At 34.8% G+C, this 22,366-nt stretch overlaps 1 protein-coding gene across 5 annotated transcripts in view; it reads left to right on the top strand.

The window, feature by feature from the left end:
- Positions 1-1,875: 1,875 nt before the first annotated feature.
- SLC38A4 (solute carrier family 38 member 4) overlaps positions 1,876-22,366 on the top strand; it is a 40,243-nt gene continuing 19,752 nt past the window's right edge. Inside the window, exons 1-7 of one of the 5 annotated variants that reach the window (XM_077170663.1) lie at positions 1,882-1,975; positions 8,597-8,734; positions 10,990-11,218; positions 15,586-15,676; positions 16,171-16,286; positions 20,017-20,090; positions 20,543-20,635. In XM_077170663.1, coding sequence (XP_077026778.1) covers positions 11,100-11,218; positions 15,586-15,676; positions 16,171-16,286; positions 20,017-20,090; positions 20,543-20,635 — 493 coding nt within the window. In that variant the 5' untranslated portion in view covers positions 1,882-1,975; positions 8,597-8,734; positions 10,990-11,099. Of the gene's footprint in view, positions 1,976-8,596; positions 8,735-10,986; positions 11,219-15,585; positions 15,677-16,170; positions 16,287-20,016; positions 20,091-20,542; positions 20,636-22,366 lie in introns of all 5 variants that reach the window. The other 4 variants (XM_077170662.1, XM_077170660.1, XM_077170661.1 and 1 more) reach the window with 4 other exon arrangements.

Genomic DNA, 22,366 nt, shown 5'->3' with positions numbered 1-22,366 from the left:
AGCACAGACATACTAATAAATGCATGTGAAATTACATCATGACATGATTTTAAGAAAAATTCAGAAGCCGTAACTACATGGTGCTTAAGTCTGTATTTTCCTTATGCAAGTTAACTGTGCATACATTTTTTCATTAATTTTGGCTATGTTAAACATGGCAAATGATATAGGAAAAAAGAAGAGCTTAGCAACAAGCCAGTTCCTAAACTATTTTAGTTCAACTAATGCTTGTAAAATTAGTTTATATATATATATATATATATATATATATATATATATATATTGGATTTTTGGGTCAGTTTTAGAAAAGTTTTGTGACAAGAATTTTGCTATGTAAAGTAGGTTCAAAAGAAACATAAACTCTTCATGGAAGTCCCTTACATGTGACTTTTGTTTTAATTCCTAACATGCAAATTTACTCAAATTATTTAGTATACTTTAAAAGATCAGAATGATAAAAAAGCCAAAAAGTTAACATTTTAAGTGAGATAGAATTTCATGTATTTACATATTTATCTCCAGCCCTATTTGTGATGATATCATAGCATGACATTCACATATTGGGATACATTCATGCTTTTTCAGTTGACCCGCAATTAAGTGGAGTTTTTCTAGAATAGAAATATTTAATTTTTAACAATTATCGCAAGTTTTTAGCTTGCTTAAATCTTACTCATCTGGCAACTTTGCAAACAGAACAAAATCTTATGCTGGAAAGGTCACAATTAAATAATGGAAACTCAATTTGTAAAAGAATATTCTTTAGATTTCCCTGAAATTAAAATTTCTGATCTGATAAAAGATAAACTATATATTCTCTGAAAAATATAGAGAGCAAACTATCTAAGGGACAAGTAGACTTTAATATACTGCCAAGTTAGTAGACTACATAAACACATTTGAAAGGAAAAAGAAAAATGGGTAATTAGACATTTTGTTTAATGTTTCTCTTTCTGCAACCTAAAAATTTCACTCAAAGGGCATTTAGTTGAATTTTATAGACACAGGGAATTGACACACTGTTGTAATCTAGGATTGCCTCTGATTGGTCATCAGATTGCTTATTCATGTCATAAATATTTAAAAGGCAAAGAACTCTTAAATTTGGATTGATTTTTAATCTACTTTTCTTGCCTCACTTTCAGAATGATAAATCTTCTTGATATATTACATATACAGAATAAATTATTTACCATCACATTTAGCTCTTCCTCTCCTATGTGATGAGCTAAGTAGATTGTTTTAAAAGGGGGAAAACACCCATTTAGAAATTCCAAACAGTCTTTTGCTTTCTGATGCATGGCCTTTGAAGTGGTAACTGTAGCTGGTAATAGCCTAAGATTTCCAACTTTATGACACCTTGAGTAAAGTGGTGTCACTGGAAGTGTCTGACATACTGTAAAAATTTCCTTTGAACTGGTCAGCAGTTCAAAAGAAAGTAACTTTTCAGCTACATAATTAATATTTTCTATACATTCTGATTATAAGATTTTAGTAAGCAATGTAATTCCATTACTACTGTTATTGTTACTATTTTCTACTTTGACTTCAAATTTATAAACCTTTTGAAAAATTAACAGTTCTAGATTTATCAATCAGCCTAAAGAATCTTGACACAGAATGACAGCAATTAAGGTAAAACTTTCAGAAGAGTGTATTTTGCTGTATAAAAGCCAAAATTCTAAAGGCAAATAGAAATTGGTGTAACCGATGTTTAATCCAAATGTACAACAGTAAACTGATCTAGCGTCTCTTTTTTTCTATTTTTTTTTTTTTTTCAAAGAACTGACGCAAGTTGGACAGAGGGCGGTGTTGGGGTCAGGTGGTGGTGTTGATTGGCTTTTCTCGTTCACTCCCACTGATCTTTAAATCATTGTCTAGGTCCCCAAAGGTTCATATAAGTCAACCCTGTTACCGGGGCCTGCCATTCCAAACTATTCAGAAAAGACTGCAGAGAGCTGGATAGATAATTAAGGTAAAACTGTTTTACATGAATATTTGCAGGATTAAAATATGTTTACTTTCTTCTTTTTATTGCATTGGTTGTTTATTCATTGCAAATTAAACTGTTTAAACATGCTGAGTAACTTTTTTTTTCATTTTAAAAAAAAGATGAATTAAGTCTAATGTCAGATATTGAAATTATTCATCAAGACCCTGACTGCAGATTTCTCTTGCAAATATTTTTAGGTTTGAATATAAAATTAGGACAATGGATAACAGAAAAGGGAAACATTGCAAAAAATGTTTAGTTAGCAAATGTTTAGTTATTTCTATCTTCTGCTTAATCAAGGAGTATAATGAAAAGTTGTCATAATATGTTGTGGGTGAAAATATAAGTTTTTAGAAGTACATTCTCAATGTACTTTACTTTATCTTGAAAAAATACCCACAAAAATTAATTTTAAAAAGGAACATTATGCGACTGCAGCACATCTGAGTAGCTAAGGATTTAGACTGCACCATCATCAAATGAAAGACAGAATAAGTTGTGCCTTGTCCTCTTAATTTGATCATTTTAAAATGCGGGATTATTTTAGAGCTACACTAAACTGAGAAATTGAATATAACATAAGTTTGGCTTTAGATGTTGAAGAAATAGAATCAACTATATAAAAGTAGAGCTATTGTCTTCAAATTTATTTATCAGGTAGGGGGAGAATTCCTAGTAGATTTAAGCATTCCCATGTGGCGGGCAACTTACCCAGCATCTGATGATGGTTTTATTTAAATGCCCAAGTGATAGTAAAGGTAAAAGTGCTTTATAACTCAATTTAGAAAGATCTGAACTAATGATATATATCATACTTATGGCTGGTCATCTGAAAGAGGTTTTGTTTTAAGCAAACTAAAGAAATTTAGGAGTGTTTTCTTTCTGGAAAATGTAATTTATGTTACAGGTCAAGATCATCTAGTTGGTTGTATTTAGTTTTAGATAATGCTTTGGGATTTTTCTTGAAATTATTTATATTTATATTACTAAGCATATTGGCAATATCTGAGAAACACAGTATTGCTGGCTGAAGTCTTGAGTTTTCTTTAACCACGTCACATGGTATGCTTTAAAGGTTAGTGAAATTATTGTTTTTAATATATGAGTTACTTTAAACAAAAATGAAAATAATTATTTTCAGAATAAGAAAACATGTACCTCTGGGTATGAGCCATTATCTATTATATAAAATGTAGACATTTTGGAATTTATTATATTTAAAATTCACAAGGTTATTACATATCATGCATTAAAATATGCAGCATAAAGAGTTCACTGTGTTAATATATAAAGTACATAATCCTATACATTTCTGAAGAAACTAACTACTGTCTGGGAAAATATAAACTAAATTTTACATGGGAATTTATGTTTAAAATGATTAGAAAATCTGTCTTCTTCTAAGAGTAGACATAGAAAGTCTGTAAACAAAATGGCATATGCAGATTTGTGACTAGCCCTTTATACCTCATCTATTGGCTGCTCTGAAATCTTTACCATAGGGCCACTTATTACAACTTTTTAAGTTCTTCCTAGATATTTTTGCTAAGCTATGTCTGAATAGAGAAAGAAATACAATTGCTAAAATATTAGCACCAACAATAAGAAATAGTCTAGTAAGCATTCTTCCACTGTTATTGGAAGTTTCTTTTCTAAGATGTACCACAGACTGAATGATAGTGCATGCTTTATGGAAGCCAATTTCTGTGAGAAATCATGATAAACTAATAAGCTATCTTGATGCATTGATGTATCAATTGTTGGGGAAGTTATTTAAGATAATTTAATATGTAGGTTAATATTGGACTGTTTTCATTGATAAAATTGTGTTCCTTTATCTTAGGTACATTTTGGATGTGGATTTAAATCAGTTCCTTGGATATAAAATAATCTGGCTTTTAGAAGTGGTATGAATAACTATTTCCCATTTGCCCAACCAAAGGGTAAATGAAATGTGAAGCTATCTGCTGCCTAAACGTAAATTTCATAGTAGTTTGGTCAGTACTGGGGTATGATAGACAAGACAAATAGTGATGGTGGGAAATCTGTTCTGATAATGCTGGCTCCCTTTTCACTCTCACTAGTCAGGTAAAATCAATGTTTCCAGTAACTAGGGAAGCTCATAACTTCTGTCTCTTGACTCAAGGATAGTTTTGCTTTCCAGATATGATGTCTTTCTTTGAAGTTGAACCACATAAGTAAAATTTGAGAAATTTACTGTTTTGAGATTCAACCACTCTGAGTTGCTTTGGTCCCTATTCAAAGAACATGACATTAAGATGCCTAACAACTTGAGAATATTTTTTTCAGAGCAATAGGTCTCAACAGAATTTAGATATAATAAGGAATCATCTACTTGGGACGTTTAGCTATCTCTTGATAGCTGTTATGAAACTGTCTTCTAATATAATGACATTCTAAATACAAGTATATTTCAGAGGTGTTGTGGATTGGTTTCACACCACTGCAATAAAGCAAATATCACATTAATGAAAATCATGAATTTTTTGGTTTCCCAGTGCATATAAAAGTTATATTTATACTATACTATAGTCTATTATGTAGTATTATGTTAAAAAATACAATGTAATACCTTAGTTTAAAAATAATTTATTGTTAAAAAATGCCAACCATCATTTGGGCCTTCAGTGAGTCTAATTTTTTTGCTGGTGGAGGATCTTGCCTCGATGTTGATGGCTGCTGACTGATCAGGGTGGTGGTTGCTGAAGGCTGGGAATTTCTTAAAGTAAGACAATAGTAGTGTTTGCAGCATCCACTGACTCTTTTTTTCATGAAAGGCTTCTCTGTAGCATGCAATGCTGTTTGATAGCATTTTTATCCAAAGTAGAATTTCTTTCAAAATTGAAGCCAATCCTCTCAAACCATGTCTACACTTAATCAATTAAGTTTATGTAATATTCTAAATTATTTGTTGTCATTTCAACAATGTTCACAGCATCTTTACCAGGAGTAGATTCCATCTCAAGAAACCACTTTCTTTGCTCCATATGAGAGGCAACTCCTCATCCATTAAAACTTTTATCATGAGATTGCAGCAGCTCAATCACATCTTCAAACTCCATTTCTAATTCCAGTTCTTTTGCTATTTCCACTACATCTGCAGCTACTTCCTCCACTAAAGTACTGAAACCCTTAAAGTCATCCATGAGGGTTGGAATCAACTTCTTCTGAACACCTGCTAATCATTGATATTTTAATTTCCTCCCATGAATCACAAATGTTCTCAATGGCATCTAGAATGGTGAATCTTTTCCAGAAGGTTTTCAATTGACTTTGCCCAGATCCATCAGAGGAATCACTATCTTAGCCTCATGAAGTGTATTTCTTAAATAATAAGACTTGAAAGTCGAAATGACTCCTTGATCCAAGGCTGCAGAATGGATATTGTGCTAGTAAGCATGAAAACAACATGCATCTCATTGTACACTGTCATGAGAGCTTTTGGGTGACCAGGTGCATTGCCAAGGAGCAGAAATATTTTGAAAGGAATATTTTTTCAGAGCAATAGGTCTCAACAGTGGGCTTAAAACATTCAGTAAACCATATTGTAAACAAATGTGCTATCATCCAGGCTTTATTTTTCCATGTATAGAGAACAGGCAGAGAAGATTTAGCGTAATTCGTAAGGGCCCTAGGATGTTTGGAATGGTAAATGAGCATTGGCTTCAACCTAAAGTCACCAGCTGCATTAGCCCCTCACAAAAAGCCTGTCCTTTGAAGCTTTGAAGCCAAGCATTGACTTCTCTCTAGCTATGAAAGTCCTAGACGGAATCTTCTTATATAAAGCTCTTTTGTCTACATTGAAAATGTGTTGTTTAGTGTAGCCACATCCATTTATTATCTTAGCTAGATCTTCTGGATAACTTGCTGCAGCTTCTACATCAGCACTTGCTGTTTCATTCTGCACATTTATATAAAGAAAGAAGGCTTCTTTCCTTAAACCTCATGAACCAATCCCTGCTAGCTTCAAACTTTTCTTCTGCAGTTTTCTCACTTCTCTCAGCCTTCACAGAATTGAAGAGAGATGAGTTCTTGCTCCAGATTAGGTTTTGGCTTAAGGAAAGGTTGTGGTTGGCTTAATCCTCTATCCAGACCATTAAAACCTTCCCCATATCAGCAATAAGGCTGTTTTGCTTTCTTATTGTTCATGTGTTCACTGGAGTAGTGCTTTTAATTTCCTTCAAGAACTTTTCCTTTGCATTCATAACTTGCTGCCTGACACAACAGGCTTAGCTTTTGGCCTGTCTTGGTTTTCAGCATGCCTTCCTCACTAAGTTAATAATTTCTCACTTTTTATTTTGTATGAGAGATGAGCAACTCTTCCTTTCACTTGAACGCTTAGAGGACATTGTAGGATTATTGATCATTATTGATTTCAATGTTTCTTGTGTCTCAGGGACTATGGAGGCTTGAGGAGAGGGAGAAAGAAGGGAATGGCCATTCTGGGGAGTAGTCAGAACACACAGCATTTATTAAGTTTGCCATCTTATATGGGTGCGGTTCATGGTGCCCCAAAATAATTATAATAATATCATCACAGATCATTGATCACAGATCAACATAACAGATATAACAATTAAAAAGTTTGAAATTTATTGCAAGTATTACCAAAATGTGACACAGAGACATAAAGTGAACACAGGCTGTTGGAAAATGGCACTGATAGACTTGCTTGACATAAGATTGCCACAAACCTTCATTTTTAAAAAAATGCAATGTCTGCAAAGCACAATAAAGCAAAGCACAATAAAACAAGGTATGCCTGTACCTTTGTTTCAAGTATTGATTTTATATCTTCATGAATGACTGAACTGAATCAACAATCCAGTCTACCACTGCACATGAAATCAAGTCTCTTTCCAAAGACATCTGTTTCATGGGAGGAACTTAGCTTCAATGGGGAGAAAGGAGAGCCTCCAGAAAGTTCTTTCAAACCAAATTTGATTTTGTAGAATAATTCTGAACATTCTTTGTGCAACAAAGCTTTTTTTTTTCTCCTGGTAATCAGTGGGTATATTTCCATTTCACTTTGAAGCATAAACATATTAAGTTATAACAAGAATACATGCATGTGTCTTTTGTGGAGATTATGTAAAGTTGTATTGGTCTTAGTGGCATATTATAGTGGGCACTGTGCTAGATACTGAGAATATGTAGGGTCTATAAACCTGGCACTGCTCCAAACTTCATGAAGTTTTCAGCCTAGTGGGGTGGACAGTTAGTTACCTATCAAATAATTATAAAACTAAAAATGTAATTACAAAGTATGATAAGCACTATAAGGGAAAGGAGAACATGCTCCATGAGCATATAATAGGGGATCTAGTTTAGATGTGGGGGTCAGGGAAGGTTTCCCTGAACAAGTGGCATTTAATGATTTTCAAGTTGTAATCAATGTAAGGAGGCACCGAGGTTAAGAATGTGGGGATGAGCATTCCAGGCAGGAAGAACAGCATATTCAAAGGCCCTGAGGTGGCAACAGGGTAATGAAAGAAGCCCACTGCATTGCGGGAGTGAGGACAGGTATGATTCAACATGGTACTAAAGAACTTGGTCTAGGTTAGTGTATATAGACCTTATAGCATATTAAAAATATTTGATTTTATTCTAAAAAACTAGACAAGAAAATCATTGTAGGGCTTTTAGGAAGGTAATCCATTGGAATACATAATGGCCATGGAAAGAGAAGTGGATGAATTTTAAATAAATGTTGAAGAAAGGATTGATAGCACTTGGTGAAAGTGAGATGCAAGAAGCATAGATACCAGTGAGGCTGCTGCACATATGGAATTGGAGCTCAGAAGAGAAGATCGGGATGAAAGTATAAATTGAAGAAGAAGAGACAACTATAATAAATTGTCTACAAAGAAATGAGAATCAGATGCATCAGTAGAAGCTAGAAATCCAGGGGACAATGTCCTGAAGGAAAATTATTTTAAATATAGAATTCAAATAATCAACAAATCTAACAGAAAAATAGATAGTTCTCAACATGTAAGAACTCAAATTTTGTTACAAACATACATCCACTGTGTCAAAAACTATTTTTCAAAGTGCTGCAATGGTGGCTCAGTGGCAGAATTCCCACCTGCCAAGTTGGAAACCCGGGTTCAATTCCCAGAGTCTGCCCATGCCAAAACAAACAAACAAACAAACAAAAATTCTTCAAAGTGATATTTCAGCAAAATGAACTGAAGAAAAGAGATGTCATGGCATTCAAGAAATATTGGCAGCTGAGACCCAGAGGTTGGAGGAGGAAGCCATTCAGAAAGTTAAAGAGCATGGAAAATAATCTTTCAAAGTTTTAGTAGCTTAAGATTATATTTCATTTATTGTGTTGCCAAAAACACTATTTGTTTCTTAGGGTGTTACTATTTACACAAACATAATGCTGTAAATGCCAATGACTGGTTTTCAATGTTTAGAAACCTATGGAAAAATGAAATTTAATTGTCTTACAGAACAGGATGTAAATATTATGATTCTCAAAACTGTAAAAGTATTTTTATAACTAAAATAATTAAGAGGTGTGGAGAGAAAGGAAAAGTAGAAAAAAAGTATACTACTTTCTTTATTTTTCAGAGACACCAGTCTAGAGTAAATAAACCAAATCAGAGAGGTTTTAATGAAGAATTTAAAGTTAGGATGACAACAAAAGAACTAAAAACAGAAACTGTCATTAGTGGTTATTCCTGGGAAGTGAAATGGATATTGTGAAGGGTAAGGGAAACATTTGTGCTCATTTAATTTGAATCCTTTAAAAAAAACACTTCTCACTTCTATCTTTTCTGGTAGCTTATAAGACTTTTCTCTTTAATCTTTGATGTTATGCACTTTCATTAAACTCATGTTAATGAAGGCATGTTGTTTTTATTCCTTCTGCTTGAAGTTGTATGTGCTTTTATAAATTCTGAGAATTGTCTTCCTTCAATTCAGGACACTTCTTTGTCATTATATCTTTTTAGTTTAATTATTAGTCTCATAATTCTCTCCTATAAGACTGCTTCTAGAATATGCTAAAACTTCTTATTCTTGTTTTTATTTATTTTTAAATTTTTTTCCATGTCTCTTAACTTCTCCTGCATGTTTTTCATCTCTTTATCTCTGTAATATAATTTGGGTGATTTCCATAGATCTATCTTCCAGATTCATAACTCTCCCTTCAGCTGAGTTTTCTCTATTTCAAAGACTATATATATATATTTATTTTTAGAATTTCCTTTTTTGCTTCTTTTCAAGCTGAACTTATTTTCTTTTGCAAAAACATACAAATGTTTTTATTCTGAACATGTTTCCTCTTTATTTTGAATCTTTTTATTATATTCACTTTAAAGTTCTTTTTTAATTTCTCTGTTAGCTGTAGTTCCTCAAATGTGAATCTATTCATTTATTGTGCTTGCTGACACACATCATAAGGAGTTTCCTTTTGTGTTTTGTGATTTTTGCAATTTGGACTTGTGAATTTGTCTCAAGTGAGTTGCCTTCCACAGGCATACTGCTGCAGCTCTGGATTGTGGAGGCATTTCTATGTGGTAGTTTCATGTTTGTCATGTTTGTATGGGTTTTATGAATTCTGAAACATTTTTTATATTAGCTTCTTTGTTCAGGATTTCCTTACCAAATGGGCAGTGCAAATCCCATAACCACACCTTTCAAGATGCTATTTCTCCCAAAATAATGGTTCAACAAGAATTGGATGAATCTAATAGTAAAAGCTTCAGAAGAAATTATATTAACAGTATATAATGGACTCTCTCTCTCTCTTTTTTTAAAATAATACCATTCTATTCCTTTTACTTTGACAAGTGAAGTAATGGAAGTCTCAAAAGTTAAGTGATGTGTGCTGAAATCCAGTGAATTAACTACAGAATAGGGCCTAAAAAACTATCTACTTGTAGTTAAAATACATTTTAATTTGATATAGATGGTGACTAGCACTGATTCAAAGGAAAACCTACACTACCTTTTCTTACTATTCTTAATATTGGCTTCATGATACAAGGGGCTTAAAAGTGGCCCCCTAAGCTGGATCCCACCCTGTGTGGTGGTGTTAATTCTTTCATGTCCAAATAGCAAATTTAAGCAGTAATGTTCTTTTATTACTGCTAGTAGAGACACTAGATTTTGCCTGTGAAGATCTTCCTTTGTCAACAATTTACTTTTCCCTCCCTTTCTTTTAAATCATGCAATCTTCTTACAAATACCTGAAGCTTGAAGACTGCTACCATGTATTAAGATTTCTTTTTCTTCCTACAGTGACTACCAAAGACCCTGCCGTGTTCATTATAGATAGGCACTCAGAGTTGGTGATTTATTAGTAAATTCCCTTGTTGTTTTCCTTTTTTTTTTTTCTTTTGTATTGGGTAAAGAAAGCTATCTGGATATATTTCAGTGTTTACTTCCTTTCCATGTGTGGTGGTTTGAAACTGTATATACCCAGAAAGCATGTCCCTAAAGTTAATCCATTCCTGTGAATGTAGACCCATTGTAAGTAGGATCTTTTGATGAAGCCTCTTCAGTTAAAGTGTGACCCACCTTGTTCAGGATGACTCTTAGTCCTCTTACTGGAGTCCTTTATAAATGGGATGGAGAGAGAGAGAGAGAGAGAGAGAGAGAGAGAGAGCCATGGTAGCCAAAAGCTGAAGGCAATGAAACCTGGAAGAGAAGGGAGAGGGCAGCAAATGCCATCATGTGCTTTGCCATGTGGCAGAGTAATTAAGGATCACTGGCACCCAGTCTTTAGGAAGAAAGCATTGCCTTGATGATACCTTGATTTGTGCATTTTTCTCAGCCTCAAAACTGTAAGCTATTAAATTCCCATTGTTAAAAACCAACCTGTTTTATGATATCTGCTTTCAACAGCCTAGGAAATTAAAACACAATGATTTTTAAAGAAAGCATACAAGTAGATTATTTATATTTATTCATCTAATTTAAAGAAAATCATAATGATTTATTCTGTATTCTGTTAGCAGATCAGTGTCCTGAAAGTCAACACAAAGTGGGAGAGCCTTAAGCTGAAGCTACAGTATATTATTTACACTGAAGGAGCTTGTGTGTGGACAAGAAAGTGCTGACAGCTCAAATGGATCCCATGGAACTGAGAAATGTCAACATTGAACCTGATGAGGAGAGCAGTAGTGGAGAAAGTGCTCAAGATAGTTACACTAGAATGGGAAACTCAGAAAAGGCAGCAATGAGCAGGTATGGGGTTAAAAATCACAGGTTCCATGGAAAAATGACAGAAGTTTATGGAAGTGGAAAACATGGGTCTTATCTGAAAGAACTGGTTTTATTATCTATTTGAGATAATAATGATGTTAGCACATCAATTCTCTAATCCTGAACTATGATAATGTCAATCCTTTATGTAATAACTTAGAATTTGGGTTACAATGTTCTTGTCTCCACAAACAATGCAGAATAATTTCTCAATTTCAGGTCTCCTATGAGGCCTTCTCCAAACGTCCCCACTCCCCCAAATAAAGGTGACCACCTTTGTGTACTTATTACTCTATGCAGATGTTCATCATACCACTTACAACACGTTAATGCTCTTATTTGGCCTCTGTGGTCCCAGCCCATACCACTCTGCCTGGTATATGGTAGGTGCACAGTAGTCATTTGCTAAATGAATTAATTTCCTACAAAATGTAACCAAACACAAATTATAAATAGTATAAGAGGATAAGAAGGTTTTTTGTTTGTTTGTTTTTACCAAATCTAAGTCTGAAGTAGAGACTATTATCCCCAAATAAGGACTTCTCATTTCATTTACAATGTCCAAGAAAGGCCATCAGGAAGAAGCACTGCTCTTTTTCCAAGGAGTTCAGTGCATGAACTTTAAGGTTATTGGATTTGAAAGGCCATTAAAATATAAATCATATATATTCTAGATCCGCCCTTAAGGACACAAGGAATGCTGGTGACTCTTGAGGAAATGCAAGGTGGTAGAACACAAGGCTTTGAGTCTGCACAGAATAGTTGCTTGCCTTCGGAGAAGATATATATCTTTTTTGAGTTTCAGTGTCAAATGTAGAACAGCAGGCTAATTCTGTAAAGCAGCAAAACCAGTACCCACCATTCTGTGGATTAAATGAGTGCCTAGAATATACATGATTCTCAACAAATTTTTGTTCTTTTTCCTCCACTTCATCATCCTTAGTAAATTGATCCAAATCTGAACCACTTTTGTTTGTGAGGGGGATGCATCAAATATGAGCTCTGTAGAAGTTGGCCACTGAAAGGGACATTGTTCCAAAACAGTCCTGCAGAGTCATTCCATTTGCTTCTCAAAAAAGCATGATGGAAAGAAAAGGAATACTTTTGTTAAGCTTCATACAATATTTTTTGGAGTGCTGTCAGTGACTTGCCTTTTCACTCTTGGCTCAAACACTGGACATCATTCTGCAATTTCATAATCACTTCAGAATATGGGTTTTGTTTTTGTTTTGTTTGGACTGTTCTCTTAAATGTAAATTTTTGAGAAATTTAACATAATGAATTTCTTTGGAATCAATGTACTTATGTTTTCAATACATGCTGGGTTTGGTATTAAAACATTTAAGACAATGAATATTTCTCACACATTTTATACAATCTTTGTTTATTTTCTGATTAAAACTCATCTTATGCAAAATAAGAACGTGAAAATTCTTCAAAAAAGAAAATAATGTGTTTATTTTTAAATTCTAAATTTCTAAAATTACTCATGGAGTAGAAGACCCTAGTTTATTGGTTAAAGTGAAAAACAGGGCATTGACATTCTTGAGTATAAACACCAGCGAACACTTTTGATTTTAGTCCTTAGGCCTGTTTTAGGCTTCATTTAATCCTATTGTCTCAGCTTCCAGTTATGAACATCAGGTACCAGTGTTCACATAGCAAGTGTATTGACTACAGAGTACTAAAATAAAGCACCAAACGGGGGTGGCAGAGATGGAAGAGAGCAGCAATTTGAGGGCATTATGCTCTTAGGAGAAATATGGGAAGAATCCCAGGAAGTGTTCCTAACTTGTACATGTGATATATCTTCTTCCTGAGTTCTAGAAAGGCCCAAAAACCTTTTAGTTTTCTGATCTCTCTTCTCAAAAAGTAATCCTGCCAGTCCTCTTCCACAGGATTAGCTCATAAGATAAAAAACAATTTGTACAGATCTCATTATTATCCCATAATTTTCCACTTTTTTATTCTAAGGGTTATTTTAATAACACTCCATTTAACTTACACTTTCCTGCTGGACACACCTTAAAATTGTATTTTATCTAATTAGAAAGCACTTTTAAGAAACATACATAGTTAAGCATTTCATATAGTGAAAAAAAAACCTGTTGGATATTTTCCAGCATTAAAAATATAATGGTGGAAGCTGGGCTCATTAGTCAAGACTTTTGAAAGTGCAGCCAGTACTAGGTCCATATCTTGTCATTAACTGCAGGAGCTGACCAGCTTTCAGCATGTATCCAAGTAGACCATGATCACAATATTCTTTTGACAGTGACATTTTTTAAAAATTTAATTTATATTGTATTATCAAATCAAAACAACATACAAACATGAACATTCTTAACATACCAATATTCCTTGTATGGTGTGCAATCAATGGCTCACAATATCATCACATAGTAGTATATTCATCACTATGATCATTTTTTAGAACATTTACATCACTCCAGAAAAGGAAATAAAAAGGAAAAAGAAAAAACTCACACATAACATACCCCTTACCCGCCCCCGTCTCGTGGACCACTAATATTTCCTTCTGCTCAATAGATTTTAACCTTTGTTCCCCTATTTTTTTTCTATACTTTACCACTTCCTTTTGTTCACTGGTATCTCAATCCACTCAATTTATTTTAACATTTGTTCCCCCTAGTATTTATTTATTTTTAATCTATACTTTTTAGTCATCTGTCAATATCATAGATAAAAGGAGCATCAGACACAAGGTTTTCACAATCACATAGTCACATTATGACATTATACATTCATCTTAAAGAAACATGGCTACTGGAACACAGCTCTACATTTTCAGGTACTTCCCTCTAATCTCTCTAATACACCTTAAACTAAGAAGGGGATATCTACTAAATGCATAAGAATAACCTCCAGGATAACCTCTTGACTGTTTGAAATCTCTCAGCCACCGACACTTTATTTTGTCTCACTTCTCTCTTCCCCCTTCTGGTTGAGAAGATTTTTTCAATCCTTTGATGCTGAGTCCCAGTTCATTCTAGGATTTCTGTCCCATGTGGCCAGGGAGACACCCCTGGATGTCATGTTCCACATAGAGAGGGGAGGGTGGTGAATTTGCTTGCCGGGTTGGCTGAGAGAGAAATAGGCCACATCTGAGCAACAAAAGAGATTCTCTGGGGGTGACTCTTAGGCATAATTTTAAGTAGGCTTAGTCTATCCTTTGCGGGGATAAGTTTCATATAAACAAACCCCAAGATTGAAGGCTCAGCCTATGGATTTGGTTGTCCCCACTGCTTGCGAGAATATCAGGAATTCTCCAAATGGGAAAGCTGAATTTTCCCCCTTTCTCACCATTCCCCCAAGGAGACTTTGCAAATACTTTTTCATTCACTGTTCAAATCACTCTGGGATTTATTGGGGCATCATTCTGGACAAACCTACAAAATCTCATGCCCTATTCAAGGTTCCATGGACTTATGGTGTTCAATTAACCTTGTTGACAGTGACATTTTAATGTCCTGTTCCCAACTCTTCTATGAATTCATTAGGTTACCTTGATATTTTTTCTTAGTTTCATCAATTAGCTAATAACTCAGCTACATTTTCAGAGTAAGTAAAATGCACACACACACACACAATCAACCAAGCACAATGCAGAGCGACCATTGATACTTTGCAGCAAGAGTCATATGTATAGACAGATGGAGCCAAAAAAATATGAAAATACCAACTACAGAGTCCCTGTGCTTCCTAGGACTACTTGATACTGTGAAATAACATAGACTTGAAGTGTAGCAGAGTGGGCACATTACTTCATTTTCTGAGCCACAGGGCTTCATCTTTAGAGTAGGGGTATGAAAGTTCCTCTGACAGGGTTAGGGTTGTCTGTAGCATCAAATGAGATGAGGATCCCAGTACCTGGCACACAGTAGGTAGGCATTTAATAAATATTTGTTTAATTAATATAATTATATGATTATGATGTGGTTGTAGTTGAGAAAGCTTCGAGTCAGAACTCAGTACCCTTTCTTTGGAAGGCCTCTGGGAACAAAATTGTCTCTAATTAATTTCTGTCTTAAATAGTTAATGAAGGAAAGGAGAAACAGGGTGGTAAAAGTTTTCAACAAAAATATTTTCTTTCTTTGTAACTTCTTCCTTGTTTCCCAAAGTATATTCACAAATGAAGCCCAGTTTTTGGTCTGGAAGATGCACTTGTGGGAAGGAAGAAAAGGAAAAAAAGAGTTTCAGGTGTCTTATTTTCCATTCCAATTCGGTTACTTAGATCACCTGAAGCATAAGTATAACTCAGAGTGCTTGCTAGATTATTTTATTTTTTTTATTTTTCTCTTTGTGTGTGTGCGTGTGTGTGTGTGCAGCAAATTTGCAAATGAAGATGCTGAAAGTCAGAAATTCCTGACAAATGGATTTTTGGGGAAAAAGAAGCTGGCACATTATGATGATGAACATGTAAGTTAATCTATGCTTTTAGGCAGTAAACAGGTTTTGAGGGTATCTGACTTACCCAGGTCTCTGTGGGAAAAACCATGTGACTGAAATTTTCCAAGCCCTGATCAGCACATTCTGTGTTTATTCAGGCCCTTACTGGAAGAAGGGCTTGTTTTTCCCGTTCGCCATATGGCTGCATAAATCATTTATGAAATTCGTTTGTGTTTTTGGAGAAATCATTCAAACTAAAATGCAATCTGCAATCATAAATGTTTTTCCCTTTTTTTATGGTACTTATATTTTTGGTTCAGACCCCTGCTGAGACTCAGCATACATGCCACTGAAAATCACATGCTTTTATTGGGGTTGATGATGGTTCCCATTCACTGTGATTTTATCTTACTCTTCAACTTTGGACTGTAATCGTCTCTGGCAAAGATAATGTGAGAATAGGAACCTGAAAAGGTTCTTTTTCAGCATATATTTGTTTGTAATACATCCCTTTGTTCTTCAAGCATCCAGGAACCACCTCTTTTGGAATGTCTTCGTTCAACCTGAGTAATGCCATCATGGGCAGTGGGATCTTGGGCTTGTCCTATGCCATGGCCAACACAGGAATCATACTTTTTATGTAAGTGAATGTGTATGCCCACATTTAGTGATGAAGTGTATACATGTTTTGTGTTCCTTAGTTATACAACCTGAGAATTGATCTTTATGAACAAGAACAAGTGGAGAAAGTATTTATAAATTTCTCTTGTTTTTAGATAAAATGGCAATCTAAGTTAAAATTATCAGAGCAGTCTAATCATGGTACTTGTTCAACTATCTATAGCCAATATGCTCACTACCTAAAATGCTGGGCAGTGAGTTCCACCGGTCCATAAGAACTATTTTATGAAGTAGGTCATTGTTCAGTAGATGCTTAAAAATAATTTGGTGTTTCGTAGTAAAAAAAATCTTTCCCAGAAACAAATTAGTTTTATCACACTCTTAGGATAAAGATGCCATCCTTGACCTACAGCTCCCTACATGCCCTGGCCTTATTTCACCCCCTACTCCCTGGGCTTGCTTGCCAGGCCACTGGCCTTCCTCCATTCTGTGAATGTGTCATGTGCCCTTCCACCACAGGACCTTTGCACATGGCACTTTCTCTCCTTGGAATGCTCCTCCCTTTCCTCTTTATTGAGTTCACTCTTCATATCTCAACTCAGTCCTCCCTTCAGTGCTGCTTTCCCTGACGCCCATGACTAAGACAAATTACCCTATTATACATACACCACACTTTTAATATTTTAGTGCATTTTCCCCCATTTATTTGGTTAATGTCTATCTCCCTTATAAGACTATACTCTCCAGCAAGTTGAGCCCATGTCTGTATCCCTGGGACATACCAAGTGCCTGGCCTGGGAACATCTGCTGAGTAACTGAAGCTTCCCTTCAAATCTACATACTTTAATCATATTTGGTCCAATGCTGCCTAAGGGTTTGTTCCAGTTTGCTAGCTGCCAGAATGCAATATAACAGAAATGGAATCGCTTTTAAAAGGTGGAATTTAGTAAGTTGCTAGTTTACAGTTCTAAGGCCAAGAAAATGTCCCAGTTAAAACAAGTTTATAGAAATGTCCAATCTAAGGCATCCAGGGAAAAATACCTTGGTTCAAGAAGGCTGATTAAGTTCAGGGTCTCTCTCTCAAGTGAGAAGGCACATGGCGAACACGGTCAAGGTTTCTCTCTCATCTGGAAAGGCACATGGCGAACACAACATCATCTGCTAGCTTTCTCTCCTGGCTTCCTATTTCATGAAGCTCTCTGGGCAGCATTTTCCTTCTTCATTTCCAGAGGTTGCTGGCTGGTGGACTCTTTGCTTCTTGTGGCTATGTCATTCTGCTCTCAGAAACTCCCCTTACAGGATTCCGGTAAAGTAATCAAGACCCACCTAGAATGAGTAGAGACGTGTCTCCACCTAATCCAGTTTAACAACCACTCTTGATTGAGTCATGTCTCCAGGGAGATGATCTAATTAAAGTTTCAAGCATACAATGCTGAATAGGGATTAGAAGAAATGGCTGCCTTTACAAAATGGGATTAGCATTAAAACATGGCTTTTCCTCTGAGAGGATACATATATCCTTTCAAACCAGCACAGGGTATCATGTAAGTGAGCTATCGATGGATGTCACATTGTGTGTGAGAGACAGACACAGATGTTTGCAGGTATTACGTACTGCTTGGTATTTTTGAGGACACAGCTGGCAGCAGTGGAATTTTTCATAAGAATAAACTCTAATATTAGTCAGGCATCACTGTGAATACAGATCACAATTCCAAATGCATTGCTAGAGAGTTAAATAACTGTCTAAGAATGCAACATATATAAATATATGCTATTTATATTCTAAACACCATATATGATTAGATAATCACACAGTTATCAAGGACTAAGAATCAGGATTATAAATATTTATATTGTTAGTGAAATAATAAACATTTTTTACTTTGAACTATTTTATGTATAATTTTATCAGAATGGGGTTTTTTAAAGATATATTATATATTCACATACCATATAACTATCCAAAGTGAACACTTATTGGTTCACAGTATCAACATTTAGCTATGCATTCATCATCACAATCAATTTTTGGATATTTTCATTACTCCAGAAAATTAAAAATAAGAATAAAAATAAAAGTAAAAAAGAACACCTAAAACATCCCATACCCCTTTTTCCCCCCTTCATTTATTTTTTGTCTTTCTTTTCTTACTCATCTGCTCATACACTGGATAAAGGGAGTGTCAGTCACAAGGTTTTCACAACCACCTGGGTAAACCTTAAAAGCTCTTTATTTAGCAGAATGGATTTTTACATCAAGTTTAATTTTATAAGCCCTGTTTGAAATAAACTAGTACATTTTTATTTTCTGAATTCTAATGGCTAGAGATGCATTCATGTATACTTTTGTATATATTTGTAATATATACCAATTCTAAGAAAAAAGGTCAGCCTTCTCCTGATTACGGACACATACCATTAAAATTATTAAGGAGAGCATTGTAGATCAATCATGAATAGAAATATGAAATACTTTCCCCAACCCTAGAGCTATATCGCTTTTTCATGGTAGGAGAATCTTCCACTTTTAAAACCAAGGGACTGATTTCAGGCCTATAGACAGTAGCAGGTTGAATTGCTGAACATCCTGAGGTGTGTTTTATGTGTTCATGTAGCATAGAATGAATCCAGCTATTTTCCTTAATTCAGAGCAAGTGAAACAGTATTTCGTTGGTTTTACATTTAGTATTTTCTGTCAAAACAATGATATATTTAGAATTCAGGGAATGCTCCTAATTGTTCCAGGGGATAAAATTATATAACCGAAATTACAAAATTCTTTAAAAACAGGTACATTGATAAAGCACATGGAAAAAATTATTGACTAGACAAATATTTTGTGGGAAATAAGAGCACAATATAGCAAGAGCAGTTAAAAAATTACAGCTCAGGCTCAAATGTACATGTGCTACATTGACTTTATCAATTATTACCAAAGAATTAGATTAATTGTGGGGAAAATGTTTGCTATGTACTTGTCACATAAAAGAAACCAAAAAAAAAAAAAGGTGTTTCAAAAAGTTTCAGGCAAAGTTTAAAACTATTCCTTCATTTATTATGTAGATATTTTTATCTCTAATGAGATTTCTGGGCTATAATTCTTGTTTTGGTATACTAGCATACATAAACAACACACATATATGGAGAGAATCCTGAAACTAGAAACAATTTTTTCTAAATGATAAAAAAAAAAAGGAATTGTCCTGCATCCTATACCTACTTTTCTCTGCTTTCCCAATTACTCATGCAACTGGCTGATCATCTGGTCCACAAGCGACCTGGTCATCTAATGACAGGATCAGTAGTAATGGAGCACAAAAAATGGAATATGGACATTACATGCAATGATTTCGGCATTTTTAGATTTTAGTCAGGATATTGAATAGCCTTTCAATTTTCCATGTTCATGTGAATATCATACAAATACGATGTACATATATACCCACACTCTGAGTTATTATGCACTTAACATCTAAATCATGAATCAGATTCTACAACTGGATAACTCTAAAAAATTTTATTAGTAACTTCAGGCAGTAAGTTTGGCATATAAAATAGAGACTTTCCAGTTCTGTGACATTACAGGGTAAGTGTGGAGTTCTGAATATTATTCCTCAACTTCCTAGAAAACTTTATTTTTGGAAAACTAATGACTGGAAAAAATCAATATGACCATTTATTGTAGCATCTAACATTATTCTATCTTATTATAAAACTTTATTTTCTACTCTCTGTTCCCTTTACAGAATCCTGCTGCTTGCTGTGGCAATATTATCTCTCTATTCAGTTCACCTTTTATTAAAGACAGCCAAGGAAGGAGGTATGTTACCTCTTAAATTCTAATTTGATTCTCATAAGAAAATATTTCAGTCTTTAGCTCCATAATTATACAATGATTTTAGTCAGTTTCACATCTCATTTCTTCTAACCCCGGTGACATGGTTTCTCAATGTTTTCAGCTATTTGGGCAAGTAAGAGACAGGAATGAAAGTCAGCTGGTCCAGGTCAAGCCAAAAAGAAAAGACCATTTTTTTGTAGATGATAGAAATAACAGTTTTGACCTGTTGCATGAGGCCAAAATGAATGAAGTTTCTGCCTCTTGTTTAAAGAACAACATATTTCTTATTTGGGGGGGAGTTGCATCTTTTTGGTTTATAATGTATATATGGTGTATTTATTTCCATGTTTGAGGCTCAAGTGTAGAATTATACAATATAAATATTTTAGGCATTAAAGCAATCCTTTAACAAGGATATTTCATCTTGATTGTAGGCTCATTAATTTATGAAAAACTGGGGGAAAAGGCTTTCGGATGGCCTGGGAAAATTGGAGCTTTTGTCTCCATCATAATGCAGAACCTTGGAGGTAAGGGGCTATAGCTTTCATAGATTGCTTAAACATCCAGTAGAGTGTTTAATATATAAGAAAACTTATGACATCAATAAATACTTCAGAACAGAAACATATCTGTTTTATAGTTATGAAATCTAAAACGTTACATTTCTTAGATTTTCTCTTTTTAATTAAAAATAGTGGCATCTAAGAATGAAACATAAGCATAACACCCTACCAATTGAGTTCTAGAATTAAAACACAGAATACAATTTTTCTTGATTTCTGATACTATTATGGCTTTAATTATTCCTTTCAACAATGAAATTACCAGTGCTTATTTCTGTCGTTGCCAGAATCCTATGTAGGATATTTTTTCCCATAAATCTGAATAGTAAGTATCTGGGGAGGGGTGTGTAGACATCCAAAACAGTGGTCCTTAAGACACAGTCTGCACTGAGCCAGCCAACTGGAGAGTGTCTCTAGAAGTTATGCCACACATCAGAAGCATTATAAACCACAGATCACTTGGTTCTACAGATCTTTATAATTCCTACTGAATTATAATTTCTATAGCAGAGCCCAGAAATATAAATTGTTAATACTGCTCCCAATGATATGTTTTTCCACCAGCTTCACAATGACGTAAGGTTTTATGTCTTAGACCTTTAGAAGGCATTCAGACCCACATTTGAAATGTCCTACTGGCTGTGGCCTCCTGCGTGGCCGAGACTGTCTCTCCACCCCGTGGCACTTACTTCCTCCCCTCCTACCCGGTCCCCACGCCTGCCATTCCTCTACTCTTTCTTCTCTCAATGAACAGCACCACCAGCCAGCAACCTTCTTAAGTCAGAAATCTGGATGTTATCCTAAATTTTTCCCTTCTCTCTAACCCTGATCATACAACCAAATACCAATTCTTGCCCATTCTATTTCTTCCTTATCTCTTGAGACTGCCTCTTTCCATTCTCACCACCACAGTTCAGGTTATCACCTTTGCTGGCTTAGATTGTTGCAATAGCTGTGTAAATGCTCTCTGCCTTGAGTTTTCTCCACTCCCATGTATACTTCATCCTCCACATAAACTTTTTTCAAATCCAGTTCCCATGCATAAAATTCTTCAGCACATCTCCATCATTTTCAAGATAAAATTAAAATTCCTTGACCTGACACATGAGGCTCTTCATGATCTGTTTCCTGCTTACCTTTCTGACACCAACAAACCTTTACTACCAATGCTCATATCTGTCTATTTATCTATCTACCTTTATTTTATCTATCTTACCTATCTATACTCTATGTATCTTAACATCATACCATAACAAACATTATTCAGTTTCCCTAATGGTTTTAATACTTTAAAAATTCCATGATGCCTTCTTTGCACGTTATTTCCTCCCCTCAAATGTCTTTGATGACTCTCCAACCCTAACACACATTCTCTCTTTCACTTATTCTCATTTGTTCTCTTTCTCTCTCTCTGTCTCTCTCTCCCCACCTCTTTCCTTCCCCCCCAAGCCCCCCTCATTCACTTGCTGTGACTGTGGTCCCTCCCTTCTATTGACTGTTAGATTCTACTTCCCCTGGGCTCCCTTGGCCCTCTTTGCATGTATCTGGTCTTGCCCAGCTTTTAAGAAGATATTTTTTTAATTTTTGAGGTATAGAATAGAATTTTGGAGTCTGATTAAACCTGAACTGAGTCTGTTTCTATTACACATATTATTTGTGATCTTGGGAAATCACTTTACCAAGTCTCATGTTTCC

Source organism: Tamandua tetradactyla, chromosome 7 (assembly GCF_023851605.1).
Source record: "Tamandua tetradactyla isolate mTamTet1 chromosome 7, mTamTet1.pri, whole genome shotgun sequence".
Taxonomy (NCBI): domain Eukaryota; kingdom Metazoa; phylum Chordata; class Mammalia; order Pilosa; family Myrmecophagidae; genus Tamandua; species Tamandua tetradactyla.
Note: the sequence above shows the minus strand (reverse complement) of the source record. Positions and strands in the feature narration are given on the sequence as shown.